Here is a 14,273-nt window from a genome sequence, read left to right on the forward strand (position 1 = left end):
AGATGTTTAGGAAATCATTAGTAAAGATGTTTGAAGACAAAGGATTGGATTGCATCTTTTTAGAAACTAATATGAGCATGAAGAAACAGTATCACATGGTTTATGAATGCATTCCTCTCCCAAAGGAAGTGGGTGACATGGCTCCTGTCTATTTTAAGGTATTTATAGGCATTTTTGCACACATACTTATCTTTTGCTGCTGTGCTATTTTAAGGATAGTTGTCTTCATTCATGTATTTTTTCCCTCCCATATCCATATATCAAAATTTATATCATATAAAGAATAATATAATAAAATGTTTTTTCTACTAAATCTGTTGAAAGATATGTAGAACTTTTTATCTTTTAAATACATGCGTGCTTCGAGCTGGGGAGATACCTGGGCAGGCTAAGTGCCTGCCTTGCAAGCACAAGGACCTTGGTTCAATCCCCTGTATTGCATGCCTTGTAGGCCACCAAAACTGGGCGTGGTGATACACACCTATAATCCCAGCTCTGGGGAGACTAAGACAGGAGGATCACTATGAGTCCAAAAAATTTAAAAAAAAAGTGCTCGCTTCAAATAGTTATAGTGTCTATTCTGATCCCCATTTCTGTAGTGAAATGGGTTTTAACAGAAAGTACTTATGTCAAAACTATAGTTATAATTGTGAGAAATGGATCACTGAAAAGCTAGAACCAAAGATAACATGTAAATAGTACAAATTGTAATTGCTAAGACAAGTTATTAGTGACATTTTAATATTTAATATGATTCTGATACATACTAAAGAAAAATGCTAAAACTAAATACTAAGTTTGATGTACCTTTCAGGGCATGAAATAAATGAGTATAATTTATAACCTATTAAGTGTTATTACAATATCCAGTTAACTTTTACTCACTGGCTTGAATGTAATTTATAGATTAGTGCAAATGCATAAATATAGAGCCATATGAGAAATATTACCATATGCAGATGCATAAATATAGAGCCATATGACAAATATTACCATATGCAAAGAAAAAAGGAGCTCATCTGAATTGGTGTAAGAAAATTGTATATAAAATGGTAAAATTTCTGACTTCGAGCTATAAGGATTATGAAATTTGTTAGAGGGGGCAAGAAATTTTCTCTTAAGTTTAAAGAGACCCAGAGCGCAAGCCGGCGAGTGAGTGAGTGAGATGACCGGAGGTGGCGGGATCCTGAACAGAACCAGAGCGCAGGCCCAGCGAGTGAGTGAGAAGACCTAGGCCGCGGGATCCTGAACAGACCCAGAGTGCAGGCCCTGCGAGTGAATGAGACGACCCGGGGCCCAGGGATCCTCATTTGACCCAGGCTGCATGCAGGCCCAGCACGGAACCCTTCAGCAGAACTCCCTGCAAAGAGGCTAGAGGCAAGACCCACCCAGCTGATTCAGGAGCAGAACATCTTGCCAGAGAGACACAAAGGGTTCAACTCTTAACATCTGCAGCAGAAAGAAATGGAGCACAGCAGCCAGATCCAAACAATACCCACCTGGAGGATTCCAAACTTCACAGATCCGGACCTGGTGCTAAGGTAATAACTCTATCTAAGCTCTACACCAAAGGTCAGAAGACAGGTATACAAAATGACAAAGAGAAGGAACAAAATGCAGTCTCAGGCCCCGAGTCCACCCAGTACAAATGCAGAAGACACTGGCACTGAGGAAACTGGAAATCACACACCAGATATCTCAGAAATAATAGCGTTGACAGTAAAGAATCAACTGCAGAAAGGTATACAAGAAATAATTTCGGAACTAAAAAATGTAGTGGTAACTATAATCAAAGAAGTACTAAGTGCTTCTAAAGAATACACTGACAAAAAAATAGAGGAGAATATAAAAATGATGGAACCCCTGAATAAACAATTTAGGAAAGAAATAGAATCTATGAAACAGGTTCAAAGTGATATACAGGAAATTAAAACCTCAATCACAAGCTAGCAAAACCGTTCGCGTGAAAGTGAAAATAGACTTTCTGACCTGAAAGACACCATTGCAGCTGGTGAAAAAGTAAGAAAAGATCTCTTTAAAACAACTAGGATGCAGGAAAAAATAATTCAATACCTGCAAGATGATGCAAAGATGAACAATGTGAGACTAATAGGCATCAATGAGAAGGAAGGAGTCAATACAAATGATATAAAAAGAATATGGGCAGAAGTAATAGCAGAAAACTTCCCAAATATGGGGCAACAATCTGACATTCCTGTAACCGAAGCATATAGAACTCCAAATAATATCAATCCAATGAAAACCACACCCAGACACATAATAATCAAGATTCCAGAAATTCAGCATAGGAACAGTATACTAAAAGCCGCTAAAGAAAACAAACAGATCACACTTAAAGGAAAACCCATCAGAATAACGGCAGATTTTTCTTCACAAACCATCAAGTCAAGAAGAGCATGGAGCAAAGTACTGCAAGTCTTGCAAGAAAACAAATTCCAACCCAGACTGATCTATCCTGCAAGACTATCTTTCAAATATAATGGAGAAGTGAAATATTTTCATGACAAAGAACAACTAAAGAATTTCATGATGACAAATGAAAGCCTACACAGACTACTAAATGATGTTCTAGAGAGGGAGCAAATTGATCACAGCCCCATGAATGAGAATGGAAAGAACCCGCCAAATAGGGCAAACAAACAGAGGAGAATAAGAGGTATACAATAGTAGTCTTTCAGTTATTCTTTTGTGTTCAGCAGCAGAATATTTTCATCAGCACACTCTACAAATGGACTTCTCTTCCACCCTATGGGTCATGATTCCACTTGAGTCTACAGGATGGATTTCAAAGAAATAGCTGTAGCTCACTTCCACAAGTGACGCCTAGCCACCAATAACTTTCACGGTCATTATGCATGTCCACAGCACATTAGAACTTTGTGCGATATCCTATCTTCAAACTGTTAGAAGTGCTGGTCATTTTCTTGCCATTCCAGTATTTATCTTATGTTTTACTCTTAGTACTTCTTTGCTATCATGAAAACTTTTTCTTAGTTCAAATGGTTTGAAACATTTAATTTTCTGAATATTGCTTAATCTTAATTTTTGTTCTAAGATTTATACTGTATCTTTGACTTACAATTTATTTAAAAGACATTGTATGATATCTTCTCCTAGTATTAGAAACTGTAAAAAGTATATTTCCATTTTCTGTTGACTTAAAAAAAAAAGAGGTTTGTACCTATGTTATTTGCTTATTATTTCTTGCCTATATCTTGTAATATGAGAAACTAGTTTGGCAATAGCAATACACAATGTACTAACCATTGTTACTCTCTTAAATCTTGTTTTGAGATTTTGTACCACTGTTTTTATTTATTTTTCTTTCTTTAAAATAAAAATAACTTATGTTAATAAAAAATAATAATTAATACAGTGCAAAAAAAAAGTTTAAAAACTAGTGTAATCGTTAGATTTAAAGAATTGTGTTGTTAAAGTATAGGAAAATAGTAAGTAATCCCAAAGGTTCGTGCCATTTCTGTGCTAGCCAAATGTAGTTGAGAGAGAGAGTATTCTGTTTTTCCAGTGTGTTTTTCTGTACTTCCTCAGCAGCAGTCATGGGTGCTTGTGGCCAGAAACACTTGAGATACAGGGAGGGACCAGTTCAGAGCAGCTACTGTCGCTCGGGTGGCATGCCAGATACATCATCTCTTAACAGGGTGGTGTAACATACTTCTCTTGTACACTGAACCTTTTTTGGATCCTTAAAAATGCATTTATCTATTATTTCTCTTGGCTTCAATTTTATATTAAATGTGCTACATTATATGAAATCGAGGAGCACATGATTTTAAAATAGGAAATAGCAGTGTATCTGATGTACTGAAATGTAAATACTTGAATATTAATTTCACCTTTGAAATTTGCTTTATTTGTGATAGTATAATACAGTAGTTATTTTATATAATCTCCCTGGCTTTTACTTTTAGGAATCATTTCTATACTATAAAAAGTAGCTATCTTGTTGAACCTGGACAAGTTTTAAAGTTTTGTTTTTGTGTATTTTTCTTACTGCTTTTTAAAGAGAAAATTAGACCTTAGCTGTCTGCATTTTTACTTTTCCATGTGGCTAGAAATGAATTTATTTGAATAGCATTTTGCGGATACAATAAAAAATGTCTAAGCTTTTGTATTATGTTCAGTATTAAAGTACTTGGTCTTACCTGTGATTTTTTTTTTCATGTAAAGTTGATTTAAAATTAGTATAAAAGAGTTAATAGTAAATAAAAGAATTTCGTCTTTGGCTAATGGTAGGATTTTAGCACAATCAAGACATTCTAATTTTAAGGGGCCGGGAGATGGTTCAGTAGAACATGCGCTTCTACTCAGTAGAATATGCGCAAGGCCTTGCGTTCAATCCCCTGGTTCCACTGGGGGGTGGGGGGGTGGGGGGGGGAAGACATTCTAATTTTAAATAACAAAAATTATGTACAGGTTCAAATTCCCTGTAAAGAATGTTTACTATGTATGGCAAACATGTATCAATAAAAGTTAATTTAAAAAATTTAAAGCCTTAATCTATTTAGATGAATTATGTTATATATTCCATTTTGTGTATTATTATGTGTATTGTATAGTACAGATATGTATTCTATGATGTATAAAATCTTTGCATTATTTTAAACGATCTCGTATTTGCTGCTTTGTTTACTCCTTCATCTAACAATAGGCTGTTTCTTAGAAAGCGATAATGGAATCTGATGAAGAGTGGTCCATGAACAAGAAATTAATTGATCTTTCTTCAAAGGACATCAGAAAGTCTGTAAGTACCCACTTTTTTCTAATGTAAGAAATTATTCTAGTGTTTAGGATCTTTACTAACTTTAATATCTTCGTTGAGAAATGGACCATTTGGCTGAGTAAAGGTAAAATAATTCCACAAATAAGAAATTATTTTCATCTATCTGGTGTATAAAATGCTTGCTTTAAAGAAATTTTATTTGATATTGCCTGTCTTCCATGATGTCCCCCACCCCTGTTTACGTGGCAGCCATCTAAGTCTGCCATTAGGCCTTCTTAGGTTGTGGACCTGAGATAATGGGGACATTCATAATGGTAGCAAAATTTTCTGAGAGCCTACATTTTCAGTTTAGAATTCATTTTCTTCTTTTGTTAATATAAAAATTCTAAATTTTGCTCCTATAAACATAGGAATTTGCAAGCATAGGGGCTTATTATGTTTTCTAATTTAATCTTGTTTTGCCAGTCAACTTTTAGATACAGTTCGCACTACGGTCAGTAATTCTATAATGACTTTTCTTATTTTTAGAAATTAAATAATGGAATAGAGATTTAATAGAAGTGTGGATTCCTTTTTTTCTTCAAAAAGTAATTTATTTTACAAATACTTACTAAGTGCATTGCTACTTGTGTGCACTGCTCTAGGTGCTTTTTGTGCATAGTAGAACAAAATGGAGACGATCTCTGCTTTTATGGAGCTTGTGTTCTGGAGCAGGAAATGGCAGCTCGAACCAGCATGTTGAACCCAGTCCTCTGCTTACATGAAGTTTCTTTGGAACATAGTCAGACCCTTTCTTTTGTGTGTTGCCTATGGCTGCTGTCATGCTACAGGGAAAGAGTTAAGCAGTTACAATCAGGACTACATGATTCATATAGTCTGAAACATAGTGTGATTAATAGAAAATGTTTGCCAGTTCTTCTCTCTGTAAATGTCACTGTATGTTTTCTTTCTTATTTCGTCTTCTGAAAACCAGATTCCTGATAGATGACTTGTTTCTGAAAGGATTCCTTTTTATATCCTAGTCAGAAGATTCAAATTGCATTGCATTACTGAAGGTACATAATTGTAATGTGGAAGCACAACATTGTCTTCAATCTTTTTCTCTTCCTTTGCAGGTAAATTAGACCAGATAACATATTAAAATACAAAATAAAAAAGCAAAAACATCCTGAGTGTCTTATTGACGTCTCCCTTTAATTAGCATTTTGAAAAAGGTGGTTATATACATATACATACACACCTATTTTGTGTACTTTTGTCTCAGTTACCTTCTCTTGTTGCTGGGGCAAAATACCCAACACCCAAAATTAAGGGAGGAAGGGTTTACTTAGCTCACAGTTTGTGGAGGTTTCAGTCAATACTTGGCTGGCTGTAAGGCAGCCTGGCAAATGGCAGAGGGCAGCAGTTCATGGAAGCAGAAAACAGCAAAGAGCAAAGGAAGGAACAACCACCACCTCTCTCCTTATATTCTAAGCAGGCTACCCGTGGTGGGGGTGTAGAACTCCCACAATGTCCAGGACCTCCTCTGGCACAGGTTGAGAATGTTTACAAAGTGAGAACCCTGGCTCCCTGTTGTGTCACTTAATTAAACTTCTAAATACAGTGAATCAACCAGTAGAACTTCATAAACCAAAATTTCCCATACCATTAAATATTCCTTCAGAAAATGATTTTTAATAGCAGCTGAAAACATTTTAGAGTAGAAATTTTTAAATAGATCATCTGCTATAAGGTCTACACAGCTTTTTACTGGTGAATCATTTAGTGTCTCTGATTTTTAAAAACCAAGGTAGGTACCTCAGTTAAGTGACCAGTAAATCTTAAGTTCATTTCATTTTCTTTAAAAACAACTTTCAGTATGGCAGTCAACACTTAAATAAAGGCAGAAGGTGGTGGTAAGAAATGAAGAGTACAATCAACAAATTTCTGAAAATCTAAAAACAAGATAAACATACAGTAAAAAGCAACAAACATGAAAAAGTATATAACTACAGACTATATTTAATTTTAATTTTTCACAGTACACATTTGTGGTGTGTGATGTTTATGTTCCTTGCGTGGAGCTGGAATTGTGTGGAATCTTAATTTTTTCTTCCCTTTCTCTTGCTTTCCTCTCACCTCTTTCCATCTCTTGATTCCTTTTTTGCTTGAGAAAGATCTGGCTCCCTCCTTTCTATTCTGTTTGTTATTTTGCTTTTTATTTATAATTTGGGATTCTCTCAAAAATGAATGACAGTGTAAAGGGCTGGGGAGATAGCTCAGTGAAATAAGTGCTTGCCTGACAAGTGCAAGGTCCTGAGTTTGATCCCTGGAACCACAAAAAATAAATAAAATCAATTAAAAGAAATAAACAATTTTTAAAAATCACAAGAATAAATGACAGTGTTATATTCAACATTAAAACATTTCAAAGATAGGAGCCATTGTTTTCCTAAAGTATTCTTTTTCTGGAGACCATTTGAAAAATCACAGTAGATGGAAAAAAGAGGCAGCTGAACTCTTGAGGTATGTTTTAGCTTTAGGATTTTATAATTACAGTACACAGATGGAGCTGTGAAGAGAACGTCAATGTAAAAGTAATTCCAAAGGGATCACTTTTTAGGTTAACAAGCTTTCTAGTGTCTTTATAAAACAGGCGTATTTCTGAACATGAAATGAACAACTGAGTTATTTTAACACTTTCTGAAAGAGCCTCATTATCTTTTTTTAAAAGTATGTCCTTAGTAATTTCATGGGTTTTTTGGCCTACTTATTGAGAGAATGTTGAGGGTTTTTTTCTCACTGCACTAATTCTTATAATACAGATTCACATATTTGCAGTTCATTTTGATTCTTTTGAATTCATGTTTTTCTTTGCTGTGTATATTAAAGGCTTATATTAAAGGCTCCCCTTTACTTTTACTTTCTTTGGGTCTTTTAATTTCTTACAGTGTAGTGTGAAGCACAGAGAAAAAAATGAAGGAAGCAGATCTAAATGTTCAAGTGCAGAGGAGTTGCATGATAATAACTTCAAAAAATGATTAGTTTCACAAGGCTGTTTTATTGAGATTTGCTAAGAATTTTTCTCAGCTTTTAAAAATATTAAGATTAATTGTGTGGAGGGCCAGGTAGTTAGCTCAGTAGAATAGGCACTTGCCTGGCAAGCACAAGGTCCTGAATTCAATCCCTGGTATGGGGTGGGGGGGCTTCATTGTGTGGAAACTGTAGTAACTTTAAACATCTAACATTTAGAGACTGAATTTTTAATTAGGGAAAATATTTCTCAAGAAAAATCCAAGCTTACCAGAGCCCTTGAAACTCAAGGATACTTACAGTAAGTCAGAAGTTACAGCTGGGAAGAAAGGAAAAGACTAGCATATGATTTTTTCTACCATAAATAAATGTTTTTGCTCTGATTCTGCCTCTACCTTTAGAGTAGTACCTCAGTTCCAGTTTTCTCCGTGGTGGCCTGTTCAGTAAAACGAAAGCTTCATCCGTGCCCCACGCAACTTTCATATCCGGGCTGCAGGCTCCTCCACCTTTTTGCATTCTGCAAGCGTGTGGTAGCAGCTGTCTTCCTGAGACACTTGTTGGGTATTCACTGTGCCATCTTTGCAAATATGTCATAATTTGTTGTGTCTTGATATGTGCATTAGTTTCTTATTGCTGGAGTAACAAGTTACTCTAAATGTAATATCTTAAAACATTTTTTATACTATATTTCTGGAGATTACAAGCATGAGATGGGTTTCATTGGACTAAAATCAGTGTGTCAGCAGACTTGTGTTCCTTGTGGAGCCTTCTGGAGCCGTAGGCTTTTCCATCTACAGAAAGCTTGATTTACTGGCCTTCTCAAGTTGCTAGAAGCTACCTCTATTCCATGGCTCATTGTTTCTTCCTTTATCTTCACAGTGGAGAGCGCAGGATTGCCCAGTTGTTCTCTTATTCTGAGCCTCTTGTAAGAATCCTCGTGGTTAATTGAGTGTGTGTGTATGGCACAAGATCACCTCCTCATTCCAAAATCCTTAGCTTATTCATACATGTGAAGTTCCTTTTGCCATGTAAGGTAACATGCTCATAATATATATGGGATCAGGGCATTGACACATTTAAGGGCCCATTGTTCTGTCCACCACAGCATGATACAAACAAAAGGCAATGGTACTGTCATTATGTATTTCTTCCTCAAATTATTTCTCCCTCATGGTACAGTACTTCAGTAGATATAGTTCTCTGACATTTCTTTAGCCGTTCAGATTCATGCTTTATACCTGGCATAGTAGATCAGATGTCAAAAATATTCTAATAGAACCTTTTTTTTTTTTGGTTTTATGGAGCAAGCTTGTATGGGAGATAGAAATGAAATTAGTGATCTTCTATGTGCTGAGAATTGAGCTGGGCATTTTATATACATTGCTCTGTTTGACTTTCACAGTAAACCTCTGACATTTCGTCTTTCTCATGAGACTCAGGTGTGAAATACGTTTCCTGAAGTCATACACTTATGAGTCACAGATACATTTAGAGCATTGTGTATCTTTTAAATTTTTTTTTTATTTTCAAGGTTGTGCATGAATACTGTATTGAAAAGGTGGAGATATATAAAAATATAGTCTCTCAATAACAACCCATTTCTTATGTTTTATGTACTATAATTTATAAACTGAGTTTTTTATACATACTCTTCCTATACTGTGAATAACTATTAATCTTACTTATATTTGCTTTATAATGTTTCAAGGAGACTACTATTTCTGTCATACTATACTGTTTCCTCCTAAATTGTGCCTGCCTGAGGATCAACACAAAATACTTGTAGTTAAGTGGGAATACGTGGTTCAGAATCCCCCCCCCAAAAAAAATTGTTGATTGTGTGTGAGGGGATTAGAGGGGGAAAATGTTATATAAATTGACCCAGTTGGGATAATTTCTAATGATAATAGTAGGGGCTCATGAAGAAAAATTTGGAAGACTTGTGATTTACTTAATTGATAGAAAAAGCAAGAAATTATGACCTTTCCAGTTTTCCACTGAAGATTTATTTTAAAATATATGGTGTATGTGTGTATGTATGTGTGTGTAAAGAGGGAGGAAAAAAACAGTACAGGGTAATAGAGAATCCTAGAGGCATTTTGAAATTATGTTGATAAAGTAAGTATTGTTCTACCACCTTCACCCATTAATAAAATGTTAGTATTGTTCTTGGCTGTCTTTGGTAAGTATATCATAATAAATAAAAATATTAGGGATATTGCAAATGAAACTTAAAGTGTATGATTAGGTGCCTGTGCTAATTCTTTGTTTTAAGTAAAATATGGGAAAGCATATCCTTATTTTTTGTTTATATAGCCTTGAACATTATTCTGGGTTTATAAGAAAATATTTAAGTTTTTTTGTTTTCCCCAAGGACAGAAACATAATTGGTTTTGGTTAGAATTGCCAGATATGATTTAGAGCTCTCTCAGCAAAAAAACTATCAAAATCTTTTATTTAGAAAGGTAGACATTGCTTAGGTATCTCCAGAGTTGGATATTTCTTCTGTATTGAAGGATGTTTAATTATTATCATGTCAGAAAGCAGCAAGAAGGATTAGCATGATTTTATGTTGCATTTTATATTTCTGTTAATTTGCCTGTCTGTTTAGGTTCCCAGGGGCTTGCCTTACTTTTCAGTGGACTTCGGCCTCCAAGGAGGATTTGCCCATGTCATTGAAGATCAACATAAATTCCCTCATTACTTTGGAAAGGTATATTCATAAATTTGATAAAATCCTAAGAGTAAGCAGTTTGGTAATCCCATTTCTTGTTTGTTTCTAAGACAAGGTCTTGCTGTGAAGTTTAGGCTGGCCCTGAAGTAGTGGCAGTGCTCCTGCCTCAGCCTTGTGAGTGCTGGAATTAAGGTGTGCACTGTCATGCCTGGCTGGTCATCACATTTCTTTTGAATGAAAATCAAAACTTTGAGCATGCTGTCCAGTGAGATAAATGAACACTGCTCCACTCAATTGTTAGAGACAGCATCTGGAAAATATTCACAACTATATCAAAAAGTATTTGTAACAGAGTCAGAAAAATTCCTTTGGAGAAATATTCCTTAAGTGTCAACAGTGACTAACAGTAGTTTCTTTCTGGAGTCAGACAGTGTTATCCTGAGAACGATGAAAAGTGCTGACATTTATTCAGGGCTTGCCATGTGTCAGCTGCTGTTCTAAGTATTCATTTAGTGCTCCTACAATAACTCTATAATGTTGATATTATTACAGCTTTCATTTAAAGATGAAGAAATGGCTACAGAGAAATTGTATCATTTTCCTAGTGTCATGTGCTAACTGACAGAACCAGGGGTACCTGTGGTCATGGTCAAAGTAAAGAACAAGTTTATATCACTGTATATATATATATTTAGGCAAGGTATAGTCCAAGAAGACTATATAAATCATTTCACACAAATAGTTTGTGAACAGATAGTGGAGACCAGATATTTTGATTGCTAGTACTTTCTCTGAGAGATTGCCATCTTAGAGTAGAGCCCTTAATGGTCTGCTGAGCTATAAATTGTTGGGAGTGGAGTGAGGTTAATGTAGCAACTGGAACAGCCAGAGGAATGCTAAGCAATAATAACTCTAGAAGTGACCTTTAATCCTTGAATCAGGCCTTTTTGATTACATCATCTCTCTCTAGAGGGCCTTGGTGAACTCTGCTCGGTGTTCCCTTTGCCCCAGCATGCTTCCTCTCCATGGCCAGATCTTGCATTGGCCCATCTTCAGCAATGAATGGGAACATCAAGAGCTGCAGAAGTTTTGATGCAGTACTTATTTTGCCATTGTCCTTAATGGTTAACCAGATTCCAAAACTGCATACATCTTTGTACTGTTGTAATATATTATAGGATCTTGTTTTAGACATTTTCAAAATAGAAATTTATTTTGTTTTCTCAACTCTGAAAAATCCTATTGTTATTCCCTAGAGCCTTAAAGCTAAGGGCCTAAAACTCTGAATATATTAAAAAATTTTAGATTTTAGTACAGAAGAAGTATTTATTTTTTACCTATTGAAATTTGATTGGGAGATTACTCCTCTTCAAACATTGCACATGTATTAGGAATTATATGGTACCATTTTAAGATCAAAAGGAGTGTTTCTCCAGTTCGCACTGTACCACTGAAACATTTCTTTTAAATTTATTTTCTAAGATAGAGCTTGGGGGTCCAAGAACTTCCCTCCATCTCTTACCAAAGCAGTAGTTCAGAGAGCAAGATTATTGAGATGGCCTCTTTTTATTAGTAGGTTCTTTGGTAATAGAACCAGAACCCATCCTGTATGTTACATGTAACAAGGCCTGATGTATTACAGAGTTTCAGGTAAACTTAAAAGGTAGGCTTTCTTTTATCACTTTTCTTAGTTGAATCAAGAAAGTCTTACATTAATTGTAAATTTGTACCATATCTCTTGATCCTGTTTTATACAAACTACTATCTCTTTTGGCCCTTTATTTCCTCTCCAAATGTAGGGAATCTTCTCTTTTTCTTGAATATTTTCCTGATTTATCCAGCAAATAAAATTGTTTCCCACCATAGCTTCATACTCTTTTATAACCCCTCTGAGAAACAAGATAGCTGTATATTAGTTAACTTTCTATTGCCTGCAGCATGACATCTGCGTGTGGATAGTAAGTCTTCATGATATATTTATTTAAATGAGCCAGTATTTTAGACAGAGATACATTTGTCTGTGGACTCACTGCACAGTACAGCAGAAGTGGACTAAGTGTGCAGAATATGACCCTTAGTTTAGTGCTGTCTACCGTACTTGCCAAAGTTACCAACTGACTTTCCTATAAGAATTGCTGGTCTCCCCCATGTCTGTCTGTACATGAATATGCACATGCATGATATGGCCAGTAGCACTGCAGGAGACTCATGAAAGAGCTATTCTAGAATAATAAGCAGAGAATCAAAAGGCCATTCCTTTTAGATCTTGAGAATGTGATCTCTTAAGTGAACATGATTTACCTTTAAATTCTAGATTTATTTTAATATTAAATTATGATTTTGCTGCTTGAAACAAGAACTCTAGCTAATATTGGAAGAATATTAGCTGGTTTATAAAGATAATAGGCAACAGGGCTGGTGAGATGGCTCAATGGTCTAAAGCACCTACTTAGAACAAGCTAAGCTAAGCAAAGCACAGGGACCGTGGTTCAATCCCCCAGCACCACATACCAGCCAGCCCCGCCCCCTGGTGGGCTGAGCTGGCCCTACACACACACACACACACACACACACACCCACACACACACAAATAAATAAATGTTTAAAAAAATTAAATGTATATATATATAAAAAAAAGATAATAGGCAACAGAGAAAACATTGCCCCAAGACTCAGCTGCAGTTACATGGCAAGGTTAATTGCTAAAGTTGATTGACTTCTCTCCAAAGTCAATGTGTTTTACCACCTTGATCTCAGTATTTTAGTACTGGGTCTATGGAGTCTCACTATATAGATCTCTTTGTTTACCAAAGCCACTGATATGGACCAAATTAATTAAGTTTCATCTTTTCTTCCCTTTTGCTACCACCTCGTACATGTGCTAAGCAACAGAATGGACAATTTGCTTAACAGGAGATACAGTTAGGACTCCTAAGACTTACAGGACTCACATAATTGGAATTCGGTGAAAACAATTTGTTTTTCTTACCAGAAACTAGTGTTTATTTAATATTGCAACACTGTCATGGTGAGCTACTTAATATTGTACTTCATAGAAGAATAAACAGTTTATTGCTGGTGTCATTATTTGTACACGTGTTTGTATTTTTCTCATTCTTCAAAAGGAAATCATTGGCGGGATGTTGGATCTAGAGCCAAGACTTTGGCGGAAGGGCGTCCGTGAAAGCTTTGAGGATCAGAGGAAGAAAGCACTGCAGTTTGCTCAGTGGTGGAAACCATATGACTTCACCAAAAGCAAGAAGTATTGACATGCACCTCTCATTTTAAATTTCCTCTTCAGATACTCTTTTAATCTCCCCTGCGTCTCACTAAACAGTTGAGCCTCAGCTCATAGGGAAAAAGTAACAGCGGCAGGCTCCTCTGGGTCTCTGAACCCTGTGCACTGTTGTGTTGTTCTTTTCCTTCACCTTCTGGAGACTTTATTTTAATTTTTGTAGAGTAACAGCAAGTTTACTGGATGACCACTTACATTCCTGTTCTCTACCTACTTTTTGGTGTTTTGAATAAGTTAATCTAGTGAAGGGTTTTCTCAAAGGATAGCTGGGAAGCCTTGCAAATCCTTGGTTTAGAGGAAGTTGGGCATGCTTCAAGGTAGTTAAGCTTGTTTCTTGGCTTCTTTGCTTTTCAGAATAAAATGATATATTCAATAATAATTGAATTCATTTTAAAATAATTGTATATAAGGGCTCTTGATTTTCTAACCATAGCATATAGTATTACTATTTGCTTTGTTCAAGAAAAAGACTACCCTGAGAAAACTAAAGAATTAAATGGTAATGAAAGTGTAATATAGTCACAATTCAA

At 35.6% G+C, this 14,273-nt stretch overlaps 1 protein-coding gene across 2 annotated transcripts in view; it reads left to right on the forward strand.

Moving 5' to 3' along the window:
* Cwf19l2 (CWF19 like 2, cell cycle control (S. pombe)) overlaps window positions 1-13,851 on the forward strand; it is a 142,555-nt gene extending 128,704 nt beyond the window's left edge. For both annotated transcript variants that reach the window (XM_023709448.1, XM_023709449.1), the window contains exons 15-18: window positions 3-158; window positions 4,703-4,783; window positions 10,386-10,487; window positions 13,574-13,851. In XM_023709448.1, coding sequence (XP_023565216.1) covers window positions 3-158; window positions 4,703-4,783; window positions 10,386-10,487; window positions 13,574-13,717 — 483 coding nt within the window. In that variant the 3' untranslated portion in view covers window positions 13,718-13,851. The remainder of the gene's footprint in view (window positions 1-2; window positions 159-4,702; window positions 4,784-10,385; window positions 10,488-13,573) is intronic.
* The last annotated feature ends 422 nt before the right edge of the window (window positions 13,852-14,273 follow it).

This window comes from Octodon degus, unplaced genomic scaffold (genome assembly GCF_000260255.1).
Source record: "Octodon degus isolate 3935 unplaced genomic scaffold, OctDeg1.0 scaffold00012, whole genome shotgun sequence".
Classification (NCBI taxonomy): Eukaryota; Metazoa; Chordata; class Mammalia; order Rodentia; family Octodontidae; genus Octodon; species Octodon degus.